This window comes from Manis pentadactyla, chromosome 2, assembly GCF_030020395.1.
Source record: "Manis pentadactyla isolate mManPen7 chromosome 2, mManPen7.hap1, whole genome shotgun sequence".
NCBI classification, from domain to species: domain Eukaryota; kingdom Metazoa; phylum Chordata; class Mammalia; order Pholidota; family Manidae; genus Manis; species Manis pentadactyla.
In genome coordinates this window covers 180,772,180-180,783,305 of record NC_080020.1, presented here as the reverse complement: position 1 = coordinate 180,783,305, position 11,126 = coordinate 180,772,180, and the positions used below count along the sequence as shown (strand labels likewise).

Here is an 11,126-nt window from a genome sequence, read left to right as displayed (position 1 = left end):
CCTAGGACGAGGGGGTGTTCCCCGGGCGGTGACATACAGCATTCCTTTCACTTGAGGCATCCGAGCCTGAGGAGCAGTGGTGTCCCCTTGGGAACATGACATAACCATAGGCGGGAAGGGCCTCACAAAACAGACCACACGGCCCTGTCCAAAGGAAACCCTTTCTCATCCTGTGGACAGCCACTCCCCCACCTGCTGTGGCTCCACCACCACCCTCCATTAGCCAGACAAACGCCCTGAAGTCAGTGATCTGATAGGATGTGTTTATATTTACATGGTACATTTTAAAGCAATGGCTACATTGGTCATACATATTAGAAACCATAAAAAAAAGTTAACTAAAATGTACATCATACACTTGTATATATATTTTTTACACAGAGGTAAAAAGGCTTATTATAAAAAATCAATACAACAGGGTTTTTAGTATACAGATAAAGAATGAATTATGCTTCAGGCACTTTAATTTGTTAATGTGAGCAAATAGCTTGGGGCGGGGTTGGGGGGAGCACAGGTTGGAGGGAAGCTTCCAAACAGAAAATTTTTTGGTTAATGTTTTGTTACCACAGATACAAAAATAAAATCTGAATAATTTCTCTCAAATGATTGACGTCAGTATGGCAAAGCTGACTGGGAAAATACTGCACACTGTTCAGCTGCAGTGTGGCAATTAGAGATGTATTTACATAAATGTCCCCATGGCTGTCCTTGTGCCTTTAACCGCTGCCTTCACAAACCAAAAAGTATATGCGGAGTAAGAGTCACTAGCGTTAACTGTTTGAAGGGATGGAGAAGGACCTTACAAGGGGTAAGGGAAGATAGGAACAAATAATGACTAGAGACACAAAGCAGTGGGATGTGTGTATTCTTCCTCAAATAAATAGGGGCAATTGAACTGAGGTCTAACAAAACGTACATTAGTGTTGTGCTTTGTAGAGAGGAGACCTTGAGAAAGACCCTGAAGAGGTGCCTCAGGCAGGGTGGGGGAGGGGGAGATGATCTCGACAACCTGTGGAGGCTGGCTGAAGGCTTCTAGATGTTCTCCAGGCAAGGAAACTGTTCTCTTTTCTTCCATCACCAGACTGACAGCTCTCAGCTCCTTTTCCAAACTGGAAGGCCCAAACCAGTCACTTCAACAAAGGAAAACATCTACCAACTAACTCAGAAGTACACTGGGTATTTACACCAATGACCTAACTAAAGAAATGCAATGGACTCTCAGACAAGATGGAAACATTCCATGAAGGTAAGCATGGCTAGCACTTTCCTAATACGACTGGCAGACAGGAAAAAAGTCCTTTTCCTTGAAGACTGATGTCCTGTGTGCACCAGAGAAGGGATGGGGGAAGGTGGGGAGACAGGGGGCAGATCATGCCAGCTGGCAATTACCGCAAGAAGATCACTGAGGGAAGCCAGCGCTGACAAGCCTGTCCCCCATAGTCTCCATGATGTTCTGACTGTACAATGCTAGGTACAGGTAACATTTCCTCTTTCTGCAATAAGACTATTTGGCTATTCCTTGCAAAGTATTAGAAAAATACTCTTTTCCTGCTAATTAGAAGCCTCCCATGTGGCAAGGCGACAGGCAGACCCAGTCTGCTGGCCTGACCATCTGTGCACCCACATTGGCAAGTCTGGGTTTGGCGTTGCAGGAGAAAGACACTTAGGCATTGGAAGGGTTTTTACATATGGCCTTGTTTTTTTCCCAAGTATAAATGAAGAATTTGGTGATGTGACATTGAGTCCAAGACAGAAACAAAAACACAAACCCATGAGCAAAGTGCAACCCACCACTCTTCAAATTTATGACATTTAAAATTTACCCCAGTTAACAGAAAATAGCCAGTGGAGGTGGGGTAGCTCCTATAGTTAGTTGTATTTAGCACAATAGCGTTTCTCAACTGGAACTTGTTCAGAGAACACTGGTTTGTGTCTGAATAGACTATTTCGTTTGCAAAACAAAGAGGAAAATTTCTTCATTAGCATTTTCTTCTAATATTGCTAAATTTTTAGAGTGGTGATGACACAATTTAAAAAAGTTCTACTTTAGGGGTATTTGGGGAGGCTCAGAGAAACCTGAAGTCCCCTTTCTAGCCCTGGTCCAAGATGATGCGATGCAGTTTAAGGAATTTTCCTGATTCTCGCAAGTTAATCTGAAGTTAAGGCTCAATTCTCAAATCATTTTACAGGTGAATGTTTTGCATCAGGGAGTAAGTGACAGAATCTGGGGGGGACCAAAAATGACGATGGGTTTAAGATAGAAACTGCAGCTTAAATGGTAAATTTGGCTTTAGAAAAGTGAAAGTGATCTTGTTTTGTGGTAGAAGTTTAACTAGCTCACCTCCTATATATAATAACTGCGGGTTAAAATACTTCTTGGTAGGGTTTTCATCATTCTGACATCACACTTCCGCAGGAACCCGACGGTCCTCAGGCAAGCTGAACCAACAGAAACATAGTCCTGGATGCTCTTGGAAAAACCAACTACAAAACCCACTCCAAATCAGTAGTTCCGACTGCAGGCGCCTCTTAACTGGAAGAGGTGAGTAGGAAGGAGATGAAATCACCACATGTATAAGACAGTTAGCTTGATTACAGACTGCTAGTAATACACGAGTCTCTGCAGAGGTTCCTTCCCTTAGAACACTGTGTCCAGGAGCGTGCATGTGTGTGGGTGTGGGTGTGGGTGTGGCTAATGAAGAGTGGGGGTTGGTGGGTGCGGAGTCCACAGGCAGGTCCCCAGGCTGGAAGGGCGCCTTCAGGGACTCGGGGGGCAGGGGAGAAGATGAGCGCGTGTAGGAGACAAGTTCCCCTGTGGCTGTGGAAGGAGGAAGGGGAGGGAAACGGAGTCACACGGCCGCTTTGTGCTTCCCGCCGCAGCACCCGCACATCACGCCGCAGTGGTAGCAGGCCCGAAGGGGCAGGTAACAGCACATACAGGGGGCCAAGAAAGACAAGGCAATAAGAGCCATCCACCGGAGGCAAAACTTCTCGTCGCTAGTGTCGCACGAGCACGGGTCTGTATAGTCTCCCTCGGGGTCCGACATACAGTGATAGAGCATGCTGTCCGCACACCACATACAGCTCACCCGGCGGATGCAAGTTCTCACGGAGTCGGGCGCGTCCTGGCAGTGGCCCCTCCGGTTCTCCTCGTGGTTGAACATGTCCCTGCAGTACTCGCACCGGGAGCGCTCCCCGTCCTCCTTCCGCCGCCGGGACTTGCCCCGCGAGGGCTGCATCTTAATCACGCTGCCCCCGCGCCCTTTGGGGTCCTCACCGAGGCCAAAGTCCGAGGAGTCCACATAGGGATAATTGTAGTCGTGCTTGGGAACCTCGCCCTTGGCGAAGCGCACGTAGGAGTCCGCATCCTCCGAGGTGTCCGCGAATTTGCCCCTCACCGGCGCGTGCCGGTAGTCCTCGTAGCCGGTCATCCAGATCTTCTCCCTGGGGTTGATGCGCACAATCTCCTCGTCGTCGTCCGGGAAGCTCACCTGGTGGTAGGCCCTTGGCATCGCCTGCCCCAGGGAAAGGGAGGCATTATTTTATAGCAGTGGCCCAAAAAACCAAAAACCGAATCAACCACCCCCCTCCAATATGCACTTTTCACCTTGACAAAGGCATTTCTCTCATTACTGAACATCTTATATTTGGAATTGGTGTCAGTCCATTCCAGGGTCAGGAAATCAATTTCATGGGTGGAGACCAGCATTTTCTCCCTTTTTTGTTGAAGTAGTACCATATATGTGGGCAAGTGTGTACTCTCTAAGAATAGTTTGAATTTTCAGAAGCTGAGCACATCCAGATCAAGACACAGAAGGTGAGGCCTCCTCAGGACACACCCCACCCCCTCCCTTCAGTAACCTCCCACCCTCAAGGTGCCATGTCCCATCCTGATTTCTAACATCTTAGATTAATTAATTTCACTTGTTTTTGTACCATATGTTCTTTTGTAAGATCAGCTGTTTTTCCCAGTGGAACGGAAGGATACTGGAGTACAGTGCACGTTACAAAGGTAAGTACTTTTCATCTCTGTGCACACTGGGTAACAATATAAAATGTATTTCTCAGTGTGGGTCAAATTCAAAGAACAGAGGGCATACTAGGAACTATAAGGCTTACAAGTACCTTGTAATCTGTTAGGAAGATAAGATGCCCAGATATGAAAAGGATAGCAGTGCGTATCTGGGGGCCACCAGCATGGGTTCAAATCCTGCCAGGACTTTAGAGAGTGAATGGCAGAGCTCGACTGTGAGCCACACCCTCGGGCCTCAAAGCCCAACAGTTCTCCCTGAGGGTGGGACAGACATCTCAGCAGGCAGTCCCACTGCACTGGCAACACTGCCTTGTCCAGAGCAGCAGGTGCTGAATGGTTACCTAGGTTTGACATGACTACCAAACTGCTCAGGGCCATGGTGCAACGGCTGAGAGAGAATCCGCACGGTGCCAGCACAGAGCCTGAGCTGCAGATGTGTGGTGCCCACTGCTGCTATTGTCATTACAGCAGTGCCAGAGGACTTGGCTCAGGGCCCAAAGGTTACCCATCGCTTCCCACCAGACTGTGAGCTCCTTGGGAGCAGGTCATGTGCCATGTGCTTTGTTATAATTCCTGTCAGATTTCTGACACCAGTTACCCTGACTTTGGAAAATTACCATCTTGTAGTACTTCAAAACCAACCTTGGGTGCTGACACAGACTTCACTAATTATTTATTTTGTCATGTAAGGGGAGTCAAAAGGTCAGTTTCCATCTACTGCTACCATCATGTGGTTTTAAAAAAGAACATTTTAATGCCAAAATATTAGGAAGTACACAACTGATTGATTTTTAAAAAGTCGTATAAATCTAGCTTTATGTTAAAACCCTCTCCCCTAACCCACATTGCCCTCTGCTCTGCAAGTAGACCGGCAGCCACATCACCCAACATGGGCACCAGTCCATGTCCCACAGTTTGGGAACCTGCTCTGCAAAACAGCTGCTCAGTAAATATTTGTTGAAATCACTGAATTCCAAACTCTAGCTACATCTCTCTGAGCAAGCCCTGGGCCCCAGGCCCCTGATGCCAGGGCGCTCAAGCCAAGCGTGTAAGGCATTCTTCAGTCCTGATCGTGGCTCTGTGCTTTCAAACAAAGGCAGGAGGCAGCACGGCACCTGGGGTGAGCACAGGCTTGCATCTGAAACTTGTTCCATCAGGGACTCTGCCTCTCTAAGCCTCAGCACCCTCACTTATAAACTGGGGATGCCAAGGCCCAGCTGTGTGGGTTAAGTGACACAAAGCACAGAAGATGTCTGATGCCCAGAAGACCCCGAGTAGGGGGAAGCAGCCCCCAAAACCTTCAGTATGGCGTGGGGTACAAAGTGGAACACAGGAGGCCTGGGCTTGGGGCACCTGGTTGAACAGGAGGGGAAGGGGGCTGTTCCAGAATTGGAAGGCCCCCACCCCATGACCTCAGGGGAACAAGACTGCCACTCACCTGTTCAAGGTGATAGTGGTCCGTGGGATATGGGTCATGGAGGTGGCCCAGCGTATAAACCCTCCGGTGCTCACAGGATGTGGGAGAGGAGATTGTCCGCGTAGGCTGTTCCCTCTTCTGAGAGGAATTAGAAGAACTGTCTGTAGCTGTCTGTTTAGAGGGAGATAACCAAGAATTAATTAAAAAACAAACCAAAACCACACACCAAATTGTAGCACACCTTTGAGCCCCACTTGTGGGGTCGTTTGCTGGATTTCCCGAAATCTTGTGTTTATCTTGGCTGTGGGAGGCAGGAGGACCCCTGAGAGCCCAGTCTGTCTAAACACGATGTGGCCGGCTCACCGTGCAGAGAAACCCAGCTAGCAGACCCTGGAAAGCTGGGTTTGTTTTCTCCAACGTGGAAGCAGTGACAGGCTTTGGGGAAAGGCTCACTATGCCAGGCCTCCTGCTGGTTCGTCGCCATTTGACCAAGAACCCTGGTTGGGAGGTGCTCTGGCAAGCTGAGGAAATGCAAACAAGCAAAAATCAATCCTAAATGTTTATATGTGGGCTAATCCCAGCCTGAAAGTCTGAGAGATAAGGATACTTCAGTGGAATCATGGGCACTGACTTTCCAGGAAGAAGTTTTGTAATACTGTGTTGGAGGCAAGTCGCGGGGGTGACTTAAACTGGAAGCAAAATGGATGACCTCACAGAGGGATGAAGGCTCCCATCTGTGGAGGGTGAATGCACAGCTGCTTTCCCATCAGAGGCAGTGGGTGTAGACTGGCACCTGTGGAAGGTGGTCGGCTGTCAGGATGGACTGTGCCGTGAGCGGGGCACAGGGGCCGCCGCCTCCCAATACACTTGTCACCGAGATGCTTCCACTCCCAGCTGAGGCTTGATGAAGCAGGCCAGGTGATGTTCACCCTCCACAACCCCCCACCTAAGAGCCACCTGCTCATAAAGGGCTTTGTTAAATGAAGCTGGCAACCGCCTTTAAAGCCAGGGCCCCTGAGAACCACCCCCCCACTTTCTTAGAGTCACAGATTATTTATTTCCCCAAACAAATGCAAAGAAAAAGTTTTTCTTGTACCTAGGTGTCCTATTTCTCACAAATATTTAGGAACTCATCCCTGGCTATTGCTTCTCTTATATTCCCCTTAATTTGCTTATCTCTTTTTATTTTACATGTTTTGTGTTAGTATTATAAATCCTTTTGTGGGCAAAAGCAAAGTTATAACAAACAGACCTGTAAATTATTCTTACCCTCCTCCCCATTTATAAAGCCATAAATACTCAGAAAAATGGACAAGTATTTAGGAAAAAGATGAGAATGAGACACCCATATTTCCATTACGCAACACAACTACTATTAATTTTTAAAACTTGGTGGACGCGTGCTGCATCTCTTTGGGGACCTAAACTTCCTGGATTTTTCTCTAATTCTGTTTGGTCCATGTGCTATGGGGTCAATGGCTACTTCAAATCCCTCAATCCATAATGACTAAGATCTGGGCACACGGTCTTCTCTGAGGCAGTAAGGAGAGATTTCTCTCGATGGAGAGGTCAGAAAGGATGCTGTCTTTATCTTGGAACTTAAGATCTAAGGGTCCTATTAACCTGGAATCCTGGTGAGGGCACAGGGAGAGAAGCTTCTGAGGATGAAGTGAAGCAAGACCAAGAGAAGGCAGCCCCACAGAAACCATTTGAGCTGCTGGATCCACTCAAGCCTGAATCCTGTCCACTCTAGGATGTTCCAATGATTATGAGCCAATTTGCCTTAGTAACGTAAGCCAGAAGGCACTTGGGTGTGTCATTTGGGCGCACTTTCTCCTCACTCTTGGCTCCTTTCCTGCGGCAGCATTTCCAACTGCACCACAGTCCTGCTTCCCTCTGGCCACCCTGCCCTGCTCTCCGCAGAGGTGTGCAGCGCCTGCCACTTCCCTACTCTGCCTCCTGGGAGCCACCCAGCTGGCAAACAGCACGTGCTGGCAACCACTCTCGGGACTGTGTCTCCCCTTGGAGGTTGAGGGCCTGCCCTCCTGCAGGGCGGCGGTGGAGATGATCCTAAGGTCTGCTCCTGAGATGCCCAGTTACTGTAGGTGTCAGCCAGGACTGACTGACATCATCAGCAATAAGGGTCTCCTATCGTTTCTTTCTCAATGGATTAAGAACTCAGAGAAGAACTGCTATTTATCCCTCAAATCCCAGTAACCAAAAAAGACCAAACTCATACACAAGTTTTACTTCCAAACTCTGGCCTGTCCTCTGACTCTCACCCACCCTTTCCTTCCATCTCTGGAGGTCCTGTCACCTCTTAACATATGGGTGGTTGTAGATCAGATGGCACAACAAAGCAAAAGACTTACTAGTCTCAGACTGTATGAGGAGCCAGGCCCTGGCTACATGTGAACATGGTTGCAGGTAAAATATCGTCTCCACATCACTCTTGGGGTCCTGCCGACCACGGCAGGCAGCCACTGCAAAGGTGGACTGAAGTGCAGCCCCTGACCACCCAGTGGGATTTCAATATCCCACAGGGCTACTTCTCAAGCTCAGGTGAGCTCTTTTCAGTGCCTACCTGAAGAGGTGTTATGCTGAGACTAAAACAGGTACAGTTTCTCTAAGTAAGAAGGTACACTTTGCTTTATACGAACCCAGGAGATGAGGGAATGGGCGTCTCACAATACAAAGGTTTCTAAAGATCTTAATAAATACTTTCTGAATGAGTACACAAGGGCCTGTCGTTGTGATTCAAATCTCAATGGTTAAATTCTTTGATCCAACACCCACATGAGTAACCTCCTGGGTTAGAAGCTACTGTTATAGTGAACACTGTAATGGGCACTCAGCATTTAGTTCTTAGAAACCTAGTCAACCTATCATGATCACGTGTGTTAGTCATCTGCTCACCTTAACCCACCCTATTTTCTGTGACCCATGTCCAGGTTAACAATGTGTAGAAAGTCATTCTGAGAAATGAGGCACACCCAGTTTTTCCTAGTATCCATTTCAGAAATGCCACCTTCTGATGCACCCAACCTACCTCCCCAGCCCCGAACAGCCCCTTCCCACAACAGAGTCAAGTGCAAAGCTTCCTGGACATTGTCAGAGAACGTGAGACTGAGAAAGACCTTTCATATCCCCTAATCTGATGAGGAATTTGTGCAAAGGAGCAAAAAGGCCCACAGTTCACTGCCTCCTGCGGGCAGAGCTGACAGTCCAGCCCACAGCTGTCCATGCCCGGGCTGCTTGGGGAAGGAGCACGTGCAGGAGAGGCTGCCCTGGAAGCAGAGGCTTATTTCAGATCTATGCCGTCAACCAAAGCTTGCCAAGTGGTGAGTATGACCTACATGAATATGCTGTCATGGCAGCTCCAAGAAAGATGGGGGAAAGGCTCCTGTACCCCTGCACCTCTGCCCTGGCTCTCCCACAAGTCTGCTTGTGGTGTCCACCCATGACGGGAGAAAAGCAGCCCCTCTAAGCTAGGCACATATACACATTCACAAGCAAGATTCTGGAATATCTCTGCTCCCTGTGTGCGCAAGCTAACGGCACCTGACAACCTACTGATCTGACAGCTTCACTTCAACTTGGAAAGACAGGCTGTGCTTGAAACTCATGCTCTCCAGATGGTGTCTCTGAACCGTTGTGAGTTTGAGCTTGGGAAGAACAGAACTGGAGATCCTCCATGGCTACTCTATGCTTGGGGACCTCAAGTTCCTAAAAGGGGTGGTTTCAGCAACAGGCTTCCTGCACCCAGAGTGAGCAATCAGAGTGAGCTTTCAGGGCTGCCTGCTGGCCCACCCACTGTGAACAGCGAGGCGCAGCGCTGCTGTCTAGGAGCAGCCGGGTCATGGGAGGTCTCAGGCAACACAGTGAAGTGAGCAAGACTGCTGCCCCCTGCAGATGCACCCTTCACAACGCTCTTGCCTCTGGGGGTTTGACTCTGACTCAATGTCAATGCCTAGTATTAAAAAGATGTCCAATTAAGAAATTTGTAACCTAAAATGCAGCAGAGTACAGCTGACCCTTGAATAAGAAAGGTTTGAACTACACAGGTCCACTTTTGTGTAGATTTTTTTCAATAAATACCTTGGAAAGTTTTTTTTGAGGTTTGCAACAATCTGAAAAACATTTCTCTTGCTTTATTCTAAGAGTATAATACAGAATATATATAGCATACAAAATACCTGTTTATCTACTGTTTATGTTATTGGCTAAGACTTCTGGTCAATAGTAGGCTATTAGTAGTTAAATCTTTGGACAGTAAAAGTTACACATGGCTTTTTGACTGGGTTAGGGTGGGGAGGTGGCTGCTCTAATCCCCGAGCTGTTCAAGGGTCAATTATTATAATGCTAAACAACATCATCTCAGCTCAGGAAGACTGGATTTGAATTATTCTCTGCTAATAAAAAATTGTGTGATTTTGGTCAAGTTAAAGTCTAACTCCAGTTTTTACATCTGCGAAATGAAGCTAAGGTCCTCCTCAGGGTTGCTGCAAAAACCACATGAGATTAAACATTCCCAGATGTTACTCCTGATATACATAAAGGTTACAGGTCCTGTTATGCTGACACTGTATCTCATCACTTTGCTTAACTCCCTTATGAAAGTTCAAATAGAAAAATCCAGAGAATCACTGGATAAAGTAAATAACATCAACTACAAGAGTTTGGTCTCCTTTCCAATATTTATTCTTTCCTTTTCTTGTCTTATTATGTCTTTTGCCAGGGCTTCCAACATGATGTGGAAAAACAGAGGTGTCATGGCCCTGCTTGATTTGAACCCGATTTTAATGGGACTTCCAGGGATTATTAAATATGATGTTTCTAGATAATAATAGTGATGTAGTGATGATAAAGTTCCAGAAGTTTCCTTATATTCTTGATTGCCAAGAGTTTTCACTAAAGATGCTGTATGTCACCAGAGGGTTTTCATGTATATACTGAGATGATCACATAGTCTTCCACCTTCACTTTGTTTTATTAACATATGAATTAAACAGTTAGCTTTTCTAATACAAGCTGTATCTGCATTCCTGGGATATATTCTACTGATCTTTCATTCAATTTATTTTACAGATACTTGATAGGTGTGATTTGTTAACAACTTTGACTTTGAAGCCTTACATCTAGATTCATAAGTGAGTCTGGCTTCTGTTGTTCTCTAATTGAGTTACCCTGGCCCAGTTTTGTAGCAGGTTATGCCAGTCTTGTAGACTAAGCTAGACAGCTTTCCACCTTTTTCTTTTTTTCACCTTTTTCTACACTTTGGAACACTATCTATTACAGGGGAGTTGTGTTTCTTAACCATCTAAGTTTGGTCCCTTTTTAAGGGTAGACCTTTGATTACATCTTCAGATTGTCTATGATCACTGTAAAAACTCACACATCTAAAGTAGTAAGAAGCTTTGTGTGACCTGGTTCTTAAGTCCTCTAACAGGGCAGTAAGCTGAGACAAGACTTTGATAAAGAAGAACACAGAAAAGGAAGGAAAGAGATGTGGAAGGAAGGGTCAGAGAGTACTGAGATAAAGGGAGAACTGCCAACCTTAGAAACACAGACTAGACTAGAGACATGACAGGTCCGACTAAATCCATTCCTGGGGTGAAATCACCCATCCCTTCCCTGAAGTGTTTGTGGGTCTGCACTGGGTGAGCACCCTGTCGA

The 11,126-nt window shown here is 46.8% G+C and overlaps 1 protein-coding gene across 6 annotated transcripts in view; it reads right to left on the bottom strand.

Annotated features, from left to right (window-relative positions):
- Positions 1-223: 223 nt before the first annotated feature.
- Positions 224-11,126, bottom strand: part of SPRED2 (sprouty related EVH1 domain containing 2) — a 117,062-nt gene continuing 106,159 nt past the window's right edge. For 5 of the 6 annotated variants that reach the window (XM_057497136.1, XM_057497138.1, XM_036920733.2 and 2 more), the window contains 2 exons: positions 5,472-5,621; positions 225-3,515 (listed from right to left, as the gene is read on the bottom strand). In XM_057497136.1, coding sequence (XP_057353119.1) covers positions 2,850-3,515; positions 5,472-5,621 — 816 coding nt within the window. In that variant the 3' untranslated portion in view covers positions 225-2,849. Of the gene's footprint in view, positions 3,516-5,471; positions 5,622-11,126 lie in introns of all 6 variants that reach the window. The other variant, XM_036920740.2, reaches the window with a different exon arrangement.